General features: G+C 44.8%; 1 protein-coding gene across 1 annotated transcript in view; it reads right to left on the bottom strand.

Moving 5' to 3' along the window:
- LOC145332693 (uncharacterized) overlaps positions 1-15,405 on the bottom strand; it is a 109,714-nt gene that overhangs the window by 40,956 nt on the left and 53,353 nt on the right. Inside the window, exon 28 of the mRNA XM_080177711.1 lies at positions 12,518-12,593. Coding sequence (XP_080033837.1) covers positions 12,518-12,593 — 76 coding nt within the window. The remainder of the gene's footprint in view (positions 1-12,517; positions 12,594-15,405) is intronic.

The following is a 15,405-nucleotide window of genomic DNA, read 5'->3' as shown; positions in this document are numbered from 1 at the left end:
ACCTTATTGCACTTGTTGTGTGATTTTATGGGAACATCCCCCATACCACATAATGGACACTTGTTCTTAAGATGTAAACTTTACCAAGAGGGAATTTAGACCATTAAAATTCCGCCATAATCAATTTACAACAATTAAAGACTAGCAGGTACGCCCCTAGAGGCCTCTAGGGGGGGGGGGTGAGTAGTTCAGCGGTTAGCGAGATCCTTTGGTACACATAGAGTTGAAAAATAGACATTCCCACACATATAGACAGACACACATCCTGTTACTTTTATATAATCAGGATCATACTTATTGCCCATAATACTAAGTATTAATTTAAATCTTTTCATTTACATATTTGGAAAAAAATATTAAAATATTTTTTTTTATAGAAATCTTTAAATAATTTCAATGACTATAGACACAATCCAATAAATTTCTTAGGCTAGCATAAGAATTAGGATTTCGTATAGTAGCTGGACAAAGTGTCTCAAAAAACAGCCATTTGAGGCCATAAAAAGATGAGAGGAGAAGTGGATAAGAAAACTCCTAAAAAAGAGATGGATAACTCCTAATTTTTTGAGACGCTTTGTCCAGCTATTTTCCTATAGCCTGAAATAGATGTAAACAAGGATGACAGCATCCATAAGTAGCGAAGCTCAGAAATCATGAATGTATATTATGAATATATTTACCATATACCAGTGTCATCCTATATATTTGATGAAATAGGGAAATGACGAAAACTTCAAAATCATGCAACCTTTAAATCACGAAAAATTAAAAATCTAGGAATCGATCTAGCACCACAATATATAAACAAATCTTAATGAAACTTGATGGAAATATGTAGACTATTAGCATATTCAATCCCTGATAATTTCAGCCGTAAATTTTGAATAGGAATTGAGAAAACAATAGAAAACCTAAAAATCTAGGAATCGATCTAGCACCCCTATTAATAAAAAAAATTGTAATAAAACTTAAGGAAAATATGTAAAATGTAAATTTAAGCAATCCCTGAAAATTTCAGCCCATTAGCTTAAGAAGATGGGCATATGTTATAAGAATCTTCACTAAAAATTTCAGCTGTCTATCTTTTATAGGAGCCGAGAAAATCACGTTTCCCCCACTTTGTCTCAGACAGACAGACAGACGGACAGACAGACGGACGGACATTTCGAATTACAGAGTAGCTTCGCTACTAAAAACAGGGAAACCCTAAATCCTAGGCTAGCCTATAAAACTATTTAGGATTTAGCTTATTGTTATATTGTGGTAAGCCGAACGTTTCAGCTCACCGGGTTGCGAGTTCGAGTCCAACGAGCCTTAGCCTTGAATTATTCTACCAAAACAAACTAGCAGGATTTAGTCATACAGAAATTATATATTTAACTGAATAATATTTACAATGGATGTTTACTATATATATACAACAGATTATAACAATGGTTAGGTTTGAAGGGGGTGTGGGACACAAGGGCTTAGCCCACGGCGGTAGACAGTCTGCGGGGGTAGCTGTGGTAAAAGGGGAGGCAGCGCCTCCCGGTTGTATAATTGCGTGAGGGGCGCGTGATAGCTGCGTGTCCATGCCCCTCCCCATATTTTAGGCAGGCCAGTTTGACCGCTGGACAGCGGGGTCACCAGCGGTCATGAGGTAAATGGTGATATAATGGGATTAGTGCAGAAGGCTTGTTATGATAAGTCACTGCGTAGCAATTCTGTAAACTGCCCGTCCGTCTGTGTGCCGTATTACCACAACCTCCCCTTCAAGGGCTGCGGGGCTCCCGAGCCACCAGGCCTTGAACCTGGGGATACGGCAACCTCTGTCTGCGCAGGACAACATCTTCCTGGGGCACAGCTCGGTGGAGGACAGCTCTGGCTATACAGGCTCCGCGGGACACTCGCTGCTCTGTCTGGCTGTGGTTGGATATCAACATTGTCAACTCCCGGTTGGCTTCCAGCCGTGGGTTAGCGACGGCCAGGCCCCGTCGTTGGAAGTTTTGCCTTGTCTGCAGGACTAGTTCTGTCTCGGCGGGTAGCTGGACACGGAGGCCTAGGCTAACTCTGGAGGCTCCCAAAGGGGGAATAACAATGGATGAAGGCGCGTAAAATTCCATGGGGGCGCCTGCCTGGTCCAGGTTACTTGGCCTCCTAGCTCCCACTCGGATGGGGACGGCTGTCATCAGCAGGGGGCACATCGCTTCAGCTTCGTCCTCTGGGGCCGCCTCTTCCATCGCAGTGGCCGCCTCTCCTCCTGCAGGCTCGCTGCTGGCCGGCAGGTTCTCCATGTCAGTATCAGGGTTCCAGATGGCATCTCTAAGTGGCTCTGGAGCTGGCGGCGGCGGCGGTGGTTCGTTGGGTTGGTGCTGCAGGTTCTCTTCTACAGGGTCGCGATCCTGGCCGCTAGGCTGTGGGGCGGCGGCTGCTGGCTGGTACACTGGGAACTGCCATGGGTCACTAGCTGGCAGCGCCGCAGCTCCGGCGGGCAGCTCGGTGGCGTCCTCGTCGCCGTCCAGGTCGCCTTGGATGTCTGTTGGAATCTGATGGGCAGTTACATCCCCAGTGTATTTGCGCAGTCGGCCGACATGCGCGGTGACCTCCGAGATCTTGGCTGTTGGAGAGGCAGGTTTGATGACATAATGGACGTCGGTGGCTTGTTGCACTACCTTCCAAGGGCCAGTCCATCTCTTGGTAATCTTGGCTGCCTTCCCTGGCACCAGGCGGGGGGCCAGATACCAGACCAGGTCTCCAACTTCGTACTTGGCCGTGCCTTCGTAGGCGGCCGCGCTCCTCCGGATGGTTCCCTCCTCTCGCTGCTGGATTGCGTCGTACACGGCATGGTAGCGTTGCAGGAGAGCTTGGACGTTGGCTGGGACCAAGGCATACTCAGTGTCTGGCAGCCGGAGCACCATGTCCACCGGAAGTTTGGCCTCTCTCCCAAAGTAGGCCAGGAACGGGGTCACTCCCGTGGATCTGCAGGCCTTGGTATTGTAGGCGAAGGCAATGGCAGGCAAGTGTGGCTCCCAGTTGTTGTCGTCTCTGTCCAGGAACAGCCGCATGCCTGTGTTGAGCGTCCGATGGAACCTCTCCACCCGGTTGGACTGCGGGTTGTAGGGCGGTGGATGTGTCAGGCCAATCTTGAGCCTGGAGGCCAGCTCCTTGAATACCTGGCCGGTAAACTCCATCCCATTGTCGGAGTGGATCTTCAGGGGACATCCGAACGTGGCCAGGTGGCGGTGCAGCAGGGCTTCAGCCACCGTGAGAGTGCGCTTGTTGGGGATGGCGTAGAGGCTGACAAACCGGCTGAACCCATCCTGACAGGTGAGGATGTAGCGGTTCCCGGCGGGGGTCTCTGGCAGCGGCCCCACCAGGTCAATAAACAGGACTTGCTGTGGATACCCCTGGCGGGAGGGCACGTGTATCCCTAACTTCAACCTTTCCTTGGTAACCTTCTGTACACACTCAGGGCAAGTCTGAACCATCAGGCGGACGTCACGGGACAGGTTGGGCCACCAGAAATGCATGGCGACGCGGGCAATAGTAGCGTCCATTCCAAAGTGCCCGGCCATGGGGGTCCCATGGGCTAGAAAGAACGCGTCCTGCTGGAGGGCCGAAGGCAGCAGGTATCTTGTTCTCTCTCCTGTCAGGGTCTGGTCAGTGGTGGTGAGGCAGCCATGCTCGTCGAGTCCCAGGGCTGCGAAGCGGCTGGCGTACTGCTGCTCGTCTCGTTCCTTGCCGCGCAGCTCAGCCTTGGTTGGGGCTTTGCCATCGGCCACCCACTGGCGGACACGGAGCAAGAGGGGGTCCTGTGTCTGTGCCTCTAACACTCTAGCCGGGTCCAGCCGTGCGGCAGGGGGCCGGCCAGCTGCGTGCTCCCCTAGCTGGCAGAGGGTGTGAATGTACTCAGCTTGCTCTGCTAATTCTTCAGCGGTAGCTGTCGGCATATTATCGTCCTCCCGGCGGCTGAGGGCATCAGCATTGGTGTTCTGGGTGCCAGGACGGTGGCAGACAGTGAAATCTAGGGCCGCTAGCTCCTCCTGCCAGCGAGCCACCATCCCTGTGGATGTGTTCAGCGACTTCATCTGTAGCAAGGCTGAGGAATCAGTGTTGATCTGGAAGCTACGGTAGGACAAGATGCTGTGGAATTTCCGAATTCCATACATAATGGCGGCCATCTCTCCCTTCCAGGACGGGTAGCGGGTCTCGGGGTCGGTTGTCTTGCGCCCCACAGCGGCAATCAGCCTCTCCTTGCCGTCCTGGCACTGGGTGAGGATGGCAGAGATGGCGCGGCTGCTGAAGTCTGTGGTGAGCTGGAACACAGCCGGCAAGTCAAACCTGGGCGGCGCTCGGATGGGGGCTTGGCGAAACTTGTCCTTGAGCTGTAGCAGCTGGGCTTCCATCTCAGGCGTCCAGGTCAGGTTCTTGGCTGTTTTCTGCCGATTCATCTCGTAGGTGAGGTCGGCATACTCTGGGATGAACAGGCGGTAGTATCCAAAGAACCCCAGGAGCGCCAGCAAGTCCTTGGGGGTGATGGGGGCCGGCCAGTCCAGGATACGGTCAATATAATCCTCTTGCATGGCTATCCCCTCACGGCTGAGGGTGTGGCCCAGATAGTCCACCTTGGCTCGAAACAGCTTGGTCTTGGCTGGCTTGAGGCGGATTCCTCCCCTGCGGTGGGCTTCCAAGACTTCCTGGAGCCTAGCCAGGTGGGCCCAGGTATCCTGGTGAAAGGTCAGGACGTCATCAAGATATGACTGGAGGTTGGCCGTGCCTAATGGATTCAGGACCCCTGCAATAAATCTGGAGTAGACAGATGGTGCCGTAGCGAGGCCAAAGGGCATCCTTTTCCATTGGTACAAGCCCCTAGGGGTGGTGAAGGCGGTGCAGGGCCGGCTGTCCTCGGACACTCGGATGGTGTAGTACGTGGCCACCGCATCTAAGGCACTGTAGACGCGGTGTCCTCCCGCTCGTTCTACCAGCTGCTGGATCCTGGGCAAGGGGTAGCTGTCCAGCTCAAGGCACGTGTTGAGGGCTCTGTAGTCGACTGCCCAGCAGGTGCTCCCATCCTTCTTCTTGATGGGCACCAGGGGGCTGCTCCAGGCGGAGTCTGAAAGCTCTATGACTCCCTCTTGCAGCCAGGTGTCCAGTTGCTTCTCCAGCTCAGCCTCCTGCCGCGGGTTCAGATCCCTAAATCTCTGGCGGATCGGCTGGGTCCCTGGTTTGAGGCGCAGCTGTAACTCTACTATGTCAGTGCAGCCGGGGGTAGAGTTTGAGAAGACGTCCCTGTACTCTGATAACATGGTCCAGACCTCCTTCTTGAGCAGGGGGTCCTTGCGCAGAAATTCGTTGTCCTCCATCTCAAGGGCTTCCCACAGCTCCTGCATATCTGGGGGCTCAACAGGCTCTTGGAACGAGTGAATACGAGGGGGAGGTTTATCAGAAACCTCCAAAATGTCAGGCTTTACCAGCTCCCCAGCCACGGGGAGGCCGGCGTCCAGCAGGAGGGGCGTCTCCCCTTCATTTACCACCAGCACTCTAAACACGCTGGCGGAGCCAGGCCTGTGGGCATACAGGCCTTCTGGGATGACAAGATCCTCCCCAAACCTCTGTTCTGGGGCAGATAATTGGATGGCATCCTTAGTACGGTGCCCCACTAATTCAACAGGGACAGCCATGACACCGCGGCCAGGCAAGACCACCCTCTTGGCCGTATGGAGTTGGGGTGGTTGGCCATCAGTTGTAGTGACAGCGCTTAGCCTGTACGTGGCTGGCACGGGGTCAGCTTCGGCTCCGGGATCCACCGGCCGCGACTTGACGGGCTCGGCATCGGGAGGGGCTGAGGTGTCGGAGCCAGGCGTGGCTCCGAGGGCGTCCGGCCACGATTTGACGGGCTCGGCGCTGGGAGAGGCCGGGGCGCTGGGACCAGCCTGGGCTCCGTGGGCGTTCGGCCGCGACTTGACGGGCTCGGCGCTAGGAGAGGCTGAGGCATCGGAGCCATGCGTGGCTCCGGAGGCGGCCGGCCATGACTTGACGGGCACGGCGCCGGGAGAGGCTGATTCCTGGGGGTTGAGCGTGGCTCCGGGTGCATCAGACCGCGACTTGACGGGCCTGGACTCGGACTTGGCCGGTTGAATGGCTGGGGGTCCCAGGTAGAGGGGGCCAGGTGGACACGGCTGGCCGTTGATGAAGGTGTCGGCGGAGAAGATCGGCTCTGGAGGGCTGGCAATCTCGGGAAACGTCGTTGGCAGGTTCTCCAGAGGCACTTTGGGCACTGGGGGCAACCCCATGGCTAGCAGGTTGGTCCCCCTATGGGCGTTTAGCGCAGCATCCACCCAGTGCGTGCCTTTCTCAACCACACGCGGCTGCTCTGGCAGTGGGCCTGGCAGAGGCCCCTCGTAACTCAACTCTCTCTCGGCTGTCTCCCGGTCGATGGGGACGCCACGGAGTGGGATGAACTCCCCACGCACCCACAAGCAGGGGGGTTGCATGTCGAAACAGAGCCTAGTTCCGAACTCCTTGAGAAAATACCCTCCTAGGTTCAGAGGGTGTGAGAGATTCCGTACCACAGTCACGTGGTACAGATGGAGTATAAGAGTGTGTGAAACTGCCATATATAATTCATATAATTTTCCGATTACCTGGAGGGGCTGGCCTTCCTCGTTAGCAGTCAGGATTTGGGTGTTGTCTGGAACCATCATGCGTTGCACGCCCATTGCGTGCATGAGGTGTTCAGAAATGACGGCAGACCCTGGTACACGGTTGCCAGAATCGATCATGGCATCAACCTGTACGTGCTGGGCAGGGTCAGGAGTGGGAAACCTCACCCTGATATGGCAGGGGAAGTGGAGGTCCTGCCCTTGAGACAGGGGGGCCTCCCGTTTGGCTGGGGTCGGCAGAAACTTCGGCGGTGGCCGAACCGCAGCTATGGTAGTATCGCTTACCATGGTGTGTAGACCGCTGGTGGTGGCTTAGACTGTAGCTTCGAATCACTAGAGCTTATCAATTATCACTGGGTCAACAATTTTATATTTCTTTTTATCACTTAGTTGACATTTATACACACTTATGTGTAGTTATCACTAGGAGCTCTAGGTGTGATTCTGGAAGCACTGGCAGCAGGGAATGTCCGTCCTGCAAGGTTCAGAGGGATGGCGGCGGCAGGGAATGTCCCGTCCTACAGCGCCGCTGGTTCGAATCCCGAAAAATGGCGGCAGGGAATGGCCCGTCCTGCAGCGCCTCGGGTTCGAATCCTGGGAGGCAGCGGCAGGGAATGTCCCGTCCTGCCGTGCCTTTGGCTCAGATTCTGCTATCCGTCGCAGTGGTAGGCCTTACTTGTGTGCTGAAGCTTCGCAGCCACACATTGCCTTCTCAGGGAGACCAGCACTTAGCTGTCCGTCTCGTAGGTTTGGCCTGGGTGTCCTGGGGCTTGTCCCAGCTACACTTGCCAATTTAGACTCAGTTTTGTAGCCGTTTGAGCTAAATTATCCGATTACCGTGGCCGCGCACCTAGCGCTACTCCTACACGGTACGGAAAAAACGCCGTAACTGGCGCTTTTAGCAGGCTAAATCTGCTTGCCGTAGGCCAAAGGCCTACACATTGCGTTCAAAATGATGGAAATTCGACCTAAAAAGGCCGTCTCACGGGTCAGTTGGCTTCTCAGTTGGCGGCTGACTGTCCCCTTACTTGCCAAAGGGTCCAATCAGAGGTAGAATAGGCTAATTTCTGTAAGGCTCGATTGAAACACGCTGACACCAAGATGTGGTAAGCCGAACGTTTCAGCTCACCGGGTTGCGAGTTCGAGTCCAACGAGCCTTAGCCTTGAATTATTCTACCAAAACAAACTAGCAGGATTTAGTCATACAGAAATTATATATTTAACTGAATAATATTTACAATGGATGTTTACTATATATATACAACAGATTATAACAATGGTTAGGTTTGAAGGGGGTGTGGGACACAAGGGCTTAGCCCACGGCGGTAGACAGTCTGCGGGGGTAGCTGTGGTAAAAGGGGAGGCAGCGCCTCCCGGTTGTATAATTGCGTGAGGGGCGCGTGATAGCTGCGTGTCCGTGCCCCTCCCCATATTTTAGGCAGGCCAGTTTGACCGCTGGACAGCGGGGTCACCAGCGGTCATGAGGTAAATGGTGATATAATGGGATTAGTGCAGAAGGCTTGTTATGATAAGTCACTGCGTAGCAATTCTGTAAACTGCCCGTCCGTCTGTGTGCCGTATTACCACAATATGAAGTAATTATCATTCAACTCTTCAATGCTTAGAGTTAAGATTATAATTTTCTTTGCTATGTTTTTTAAGAGAATCTTAGTTTAGATATATCTATGTCAGAAAGGATTACTCTTCTCAAACTAAACTTTTAAGATAGATAGATAGATAGATAGATAGAAAGATAGACAGATAGATAGATAGATAGATAGACAGACAGACAGACAGACAGACAGACAGACAGACAGACAGAGAATCTTAGTTTAGATATATCTATGTCAGAAAGGATTACTCTTCTCAAACTAAACTTTGAGGATAGATAGATAAATAGATAAATATATAGATAGACAGACAGACAGACAGACAGATAGACAGACATACAGACAGACAGACATGTCAGAAAGGATTACTCTTCTCAAACTAAACTTTTAGGATATATAGATAGATAGGAAGCTAGATAGATAGAAAGATAGATAGATAGATAGACAGACAGACAGGGAATCTTAGTTTAGCTATTTCTATGTCAGAAAGGATTACTCTTCTCAAACAAAACTTTTAAGATAGATAGATAGGTAGATAGATAGATGGATAGACAGACAGACAGGGAATCTTAGTTTAGATATATCTATGTCAGAAAGGATTACTCTTCTCAAACTAAACTTTTAGGATAGATAGATAGGTAGATAGATAGACAGAAAGATAGATAGATAAATATATAGATAGATAGATAGATAGATAGACAGACAGACAGGGAATCTTAGTTTAGATATATCTATGTCAGAAAGGATTACTCTTCTCAAACTAAACTTTTAGGATAGATGGATAGATAGATATGGAGATAGATAGATAGATAGATAGATAGATAGACAGATAGACAGACAGACAGACAAGGAATCTTAGTTTAGATATATCTATGTCAGAAAGGATTACTCTTCTCAAACTAAACTTTTAGGATAGATAGATAGATAGATAGATAGATAGATAGAAAGAAATATAGATAGAAATAAAGATAGATAGAAAGAAAGATATATAGAGAAAAAGATAGATAGCGAAAAATAGATAGAAAGATAGTTAGATAGAAAGATCTTGCTAATTACAGAACCGAAATGATTTTCATTTACATTGTAGCTTCTCCTAGGCCCTAGGAAGATTTAAAACTATTATGGGGGAGGTTACCACCACCATCTCAAGAGAAATTATCCCTAGAAAAAAAACTACCTCTCCCAAAATTTTTTTGTTATTTTTCTTTTTAATACTAAAATTTTAATTGCGGGGGGGGATGAACTCAGACATAACCCCAACTTATTTGCCCCAAGAGGCCTTCAGGGGCGTAGACGCTGGTATATATAAAACTAGAGTAAGGCGATTTCCCTTATATTGCATGTGGACCACAAACTTTTAAGCTTTAAAGTCAAAGTAAATAGAATCCATAAATAAAAAAAATACATAGAGACAAAGCCCCAAGGGTTACAACAACCCAAATATAACAAAAAATAAGTAAGGGGGGGGGGGTTTTAGTTGGTCAACAATAGATTTTAGAGAAAGAAACCTAATACAATTCTAAAACTTTTTATTCCCCAAAAAACATTTTATTTCTTTTTCTTCTGAATATAGTTTCAAATATAAATGAAATTCAAACCATTCATGATATCATAAAAACAAGGGTGAGAACATCCATAATAGCAAAGCTCGTAAATAAGAAGAAAGGACAAATAATATATCTCAAAGTGTCAAATTTGTCTAAACAAAACTGTACATAAATTTGTTGCAAAATAGCGCAGATATTTTTAGGATTGGATTATAGGAAATGCTTCGCGTATAATATTGTACCTTGTTGTCCTAAGAATCATTATACCAAAAATCGGTTAAATAGGGTAATTATATGGTTTTTATTAGAGTTGCTACACTTACTAAATCGTAACAGTTATAGGAAACACGAACGTTTTAAATGTCTAAAGGAACTATAAAGAGCTAACCGTTACAAAAAAAGAACCTATTCTAATTAAAGAAAAGTTTTGCGTTTGACCAGGGTGCTTTTAAATAGAGCTTTAGAATCAAGAAGATAAACGAACATCAACAAATAAAATTATCGCATATGAAATAGAAACAAACGTTAGTAATGGTTATTAAAAGCGAAGCTTTTCTATAATTAGGGTCGGTTAGTCCGTCCGTACGACCGTCAATCCGTCACAGAGAGATAGTTCTTTTCGTTAATTTAGGCATGTTAGAATTTAGAAAGAGTAGCAACTCTATAAGCATTAACATGTTGATTTTTTTTACTTTTTTAAGATCAAATTTTTATGTGATCTATTCATCCGATTAACCTGGTATATTGATTCCTGGTACATCAAAGTATAATGTTATAAGCGAAGCAACTCTATAACCAAGTCCTTAAAATGTAAGTATTCCATAAACAGTATCCTGTATCAAGCAGTTTTTCAACAAATTTACTTACAATTTTGCTTCGACTCTTATACATTTATATTCTGATTATTCAGTTCTTACACTATAGAAGTATTAATATCCGTTTGTTCTACCGTTTCAGTGCTTCGCTTTTATGGATGTTGTCATCCTTGTTATAGGTTAAGTAATGGGGATGGAAAAGCTCCCCAGGGATAGGACCCAACATGGATTAACACCAGCAAAGTTAGTGCTGCCCCCCAACCCCCATCCAGTAGGTAGAAAGTTAGAAACATGTTTTTATCATCCAAAAGTGATTCAGAGGGTCGATGGTTTGATAATAATTTGCATTACACAGGGGCGTCAAAGCTTTTTTTTTGGGGGGGGGGGCAAAAATTTTTTAAGGGGGGGGGGGTAAAATGGCAAAATTTTTTATCCCCCCCAAAATTTTTACTCCGGGGGGAAAATTTGCTTGAGGGGGGGTAATTACCCCTCCTGAAATCTGTTGGCAGGGGTAAATTTGGGGGGGGGGGGGTAATTTAAATTTTATTAAATATTTAGTATTAAAAATGCGCGCGAATGCGAATTTTGTGTTAGAGATTTTTTATTTTGGGAGGGGTATTTAACTACCCCAAAATTGTTTGGGGGGGGGGATAAATACCCCCTCCTAAATTTTGGGGGTGCCTATGGCCTATGGCACCCCCAAATTCGTTTGGGGGGGAAGGTAATACCCACTTTACCCCCCCCTTGGACGTCTATGTTACAATAGTTACATGCACAGCGATTTATCAGAGTAGTCATTACGAGGAGAAATAGGGGAAGTCAATCCGTCCCATTTTCAATTTTAAAGGGGACGTTCACACCCCTTTACATTCTCCTTCCGCTCACCACTGCATTAGAATTTAAAAATTTAACATCTCTATCCTATTATATAAAGTAGTAAGCTTTTTTTGTCTGTAGCGAAGGATCTTGCTAACCGCTGAACTGATATGGTTCTCCTTTAGAGTGAAGCTTCTTATAGGTCCCAGGGTGGTTTTAGACTGTTTAATTTTTTTTTTTAAAGTCGTTGTAAGGTTTTAAGTTATTTTTCTGCACTTTCATGAGTCTTTTAATATCCATAGATACTAGGGACGCAGCCGCTAGTCTATAATACAAAGTAGCTTGATGTCTGTCTGTCTGTCTGTCCGTCTGTCCCTTAAGATCTCGGTAACCCCTGAACCGATCGGATTCTACTCTTCAGGGTATATACCTATTGGTTCTGTGGTGGTTTTAAGCTATTTTCTTGGGGGGTGGGACACCCCTAACCCCCCCAAAAAAACAAAAAAAATCCCCCAGATTTTTTTTAAATTTTGAATTTGATACTGGGGCAGATCCAATTTTTTTCCCGAAAATTTTGAAATTGATACTAGGGCAGCTCCAATTTATTTTAATTACCTCTTGGGGCAAAACCTTTAAAAAGTGAAGTATTATCATTATGCCAAAACGATTTCCTTAAAAAAATTCCTATGCATGAGAAGCTACACTGTAAAAGAGACCCTTATCTGTTCAGCAATTAACGATATACTTCGGTGTACACACAGACAGACATCCTGTTATTTTTATATAAGTGTATACGTGAGAGCTTTGTTTTAATCTTCAATCTTAAGAGTTAGCCGTAAGTAAAAAGAACCTTATCAGTCCAGTGTGGTTATCGAGATCCTTTCGGTACACACAGACAGACAAAACATCCTGTTACTTTTATAAAAGGATAAACTAACCATCAAAAAGCTATGTTTTGATCTTTAATTTGAGATGTCTCCAAATAAGAAGGTCCTTATCGGTTCAGTGGTTAGCGAGATTCTACAGCACACACATACAGACAAGGAGACATCCTGTTACTTTTATATAAGGATGAAGTAACTTACCTAAAAGCTTTGTTTTGATCTTCAATTTTAGAGTTAGCCGCCAGTAATTGGGAAGCAAATGTTTCTTTGTCCTCCTCTAAATAAAAAAATTACATTAAAAATTTTTTCAAGAATGTTTCAGAAGGGAGGGGGATATTATGACAGAGGAATAATTGTCGTCAATTTAGGTTGCTAACATGGACATCATTTATTGGTCAATTAACGGGAGGGGAACAGGTTAAAGGGAGAGGATTGTGACTATCGCTATTTAAGCCAGCAAGAAGGTACACGCACGCCAGGCTACAATTGAATCAAGACATTTTAAGTAAGTGCCGAGCTCTATGACCTATGTATGGTGAAATTAGACATAAAACCATGATGATTCCAGGTAAAACCAAAATATTTCAGCGGGATCTTTTTGAGAAAATTAGATTTAAAAATTTCAAGTTCAATTTTTACCCCCTAGGAGTGGCCGCACAATCATGACAAGAAAAGCTAAGAATATATATTTAAAATTTTAAACAACTTTGCTTTTATGAAGTCTTTCATAAAAGCTCTCTATATATGATATATTTAAGGCTGAATTTCCGTGACCTTAGCAAAGCAACTGATAAAAATGGCAATTAATTAACTCCCTTCAGGAGTGGTTTTATGAAAAACTTTATGAAAGCAAAGTTGTTCAAAATTTTAAATAAATAATCTTTGCTTTTCTTGTCATGATTATGCGGCAACTCCTAGGGGGTGAAAATTGGACTTGGAATTTTTAAATCTAATTTTCTGAAAAAGATCCCGCTGAAATATTTTTGTTTTATCTGGAATCATTATGGTTTTATGTCTAATTTCACCATACACAGGTCCCAGAGCTCGGCACTTACTTTTGTCTTGATTCAATTGTAGTTTAGCGTGACACTTTATTGAAGAACATGATGATCTGATGTAAGTTCCGGGTAATAGTAAAATCACTGTTATTACTCGTCACTATATATAAGTATTTACACGTAGCGCATCCGCTCGTCGCCGGGGAGGTGATATATTCGAATCTCGGAACGACACCGCGCCATAACTAAAGATGTTAAATATTGTTGCTACTCCTGCTATGTCTGGTGCGCGACATAAATAGTAAGAGTAGGGGGAATGCCTTTTCCCATAAACAGGCGCAACTCACTACCAAGCACAGTTAGGACTTTTTGATACAAAGGTCGTGCAATCAACGGGTTGTAAGTCTGATGGACGTTACTTAACCTAATATCCTTGGGTGTTATTGAGTATCGCATCCCAGGAATAAGGTATAACCAACAAGCAAAATAAATCTAAAATAATATTTGGGGGGCAAACGGAGAGGTCGTCAATTTTAGGATGTGTTGCCCCCCAACGACAGCTGAAAAACCAGTATAGGTTTCGTGATTTTTTCTCGAATTAATTTCGTTATTGGTAGAAGCTGATCGCATCCCATTACACGTGGATGATGCTCTGAATTCTCTAGATGATCACTTAAAATCAAAGGAGAATCCCGTTCTTACGAGGTAATGATAAAAATATCCACTAGATTAGAATCGATTCTCATCCGAACAGAAAAATCATGTATAGTATTGTTTTACAAAAAAATTCTACAAATATTAGAAGAAAAAGCATAAAATTAATACCTGTTTTTAGTCCGGGCTTGAGCCCCTTGGGGCTTACATAACTGGTTTTAATTGTATTATTTTTCATTTTGTTACTCGCGGAAAGCTGTCGATAATACCATGCAATAAATAACTATTGTGCATTTTATTCTAAACCTCATGCGTTTTAACATTTATAAAATAACAAGGATGACAACATCCACAAGAATGGATGCACAAAAAATTATGGAACAGATATTTAGTTGACAAATAAATGCAAGAGAGAGAATATGCAAAATCTAAAAAAAAAATCACGAAACCTTTCAAAAATAAGATGTTTATCTTTAGAAACATAATAGACAGACAGACGGACAAAAAAAGAGTAGATGGGCATTGGAATATTCACTAAATATTTCAGCTGTCTATCTTCAATCATTTTTCTTTAGAAAGAGAGGGAACAATGGGCTGTTTATTAAACTAATATCCCCAAAGTTTTATAATAACATTTTCTTAGTCGTTGGCTTAACAACTATGGTGATTTTAGTGAATTCTGGGTTAATAAATTGAGTGTTCAAACGTTTAAACCACTAATTCTAATCTACCGAAGATGTAATTTTGAGTCTCATCATTGGAGATGTACATAAATTCCTGAATTTCTTTAATATTGTTACGGTTAGACGGACTGACGGACGGACAGACAAGATGAATTATAGAGTATCTTCCTTACAAAAATTACATTTATTAAATTACCCTATTTTTACTTGAGCGCGGCCTCCATGTTCAAACAGAACCAAAAAAAACATGAAAACATGAAATTTTTCTTTGTATTTGTGTTTTATCTTTTATAATTTCATGTTTACCCACAGATCTTCAGGGGGATAAGGAACAATGGACGAAAATTTGTTGTACATCCCCAATGATATTAAACAAAATCACTCCTATTGAAGATTAAAACTATTGGTTTAAAAGTTTGTATCCTGCTTTTTTTAATCAACAAAATCATGGTTTATTAATAGTTCCCAACGTATTTGAGCCAAATAATGAAAGAACGTGGTTATAAAACTTTGGGTACCAGTATAATTTACAGTGTCATGACCTCTCCCTCCCTGCGGTTACCTAACCATTCACTTCTTTTTATCTTCAAAATAGATCTATTATATTAGATAGTAGCTTTTAAACCTTTTGCCAATTCTAGGGAAGCTTTACGCAGGTGTTATCCTTATACTAAAGTAACAGGATGTTTGTCTGTGTGTCTGTACCGAAGGATCTCTCTAACCGCTGAACTGATTGGGTTCTCCTTAACAGGGA

The sequence above is a fragment of the Acartia tonsa genome, chromosome 11 (assembly GCF_053477335.1).
Source record: "Acartia tonsa isolate MP-2025a chromosome 11, ASM5347733v1, whole genome shotgun sequence".
NCBI lineage: Eukaryota > Metazoa > Arthropoda > Copepoda > Calanoida > Acartiidae > Acartia > Acartia tonsa.
Note: the sequence above shows the minus strand (reverse complement) of the source record. Positions and strands in the feature narration are given on the sequence as shown.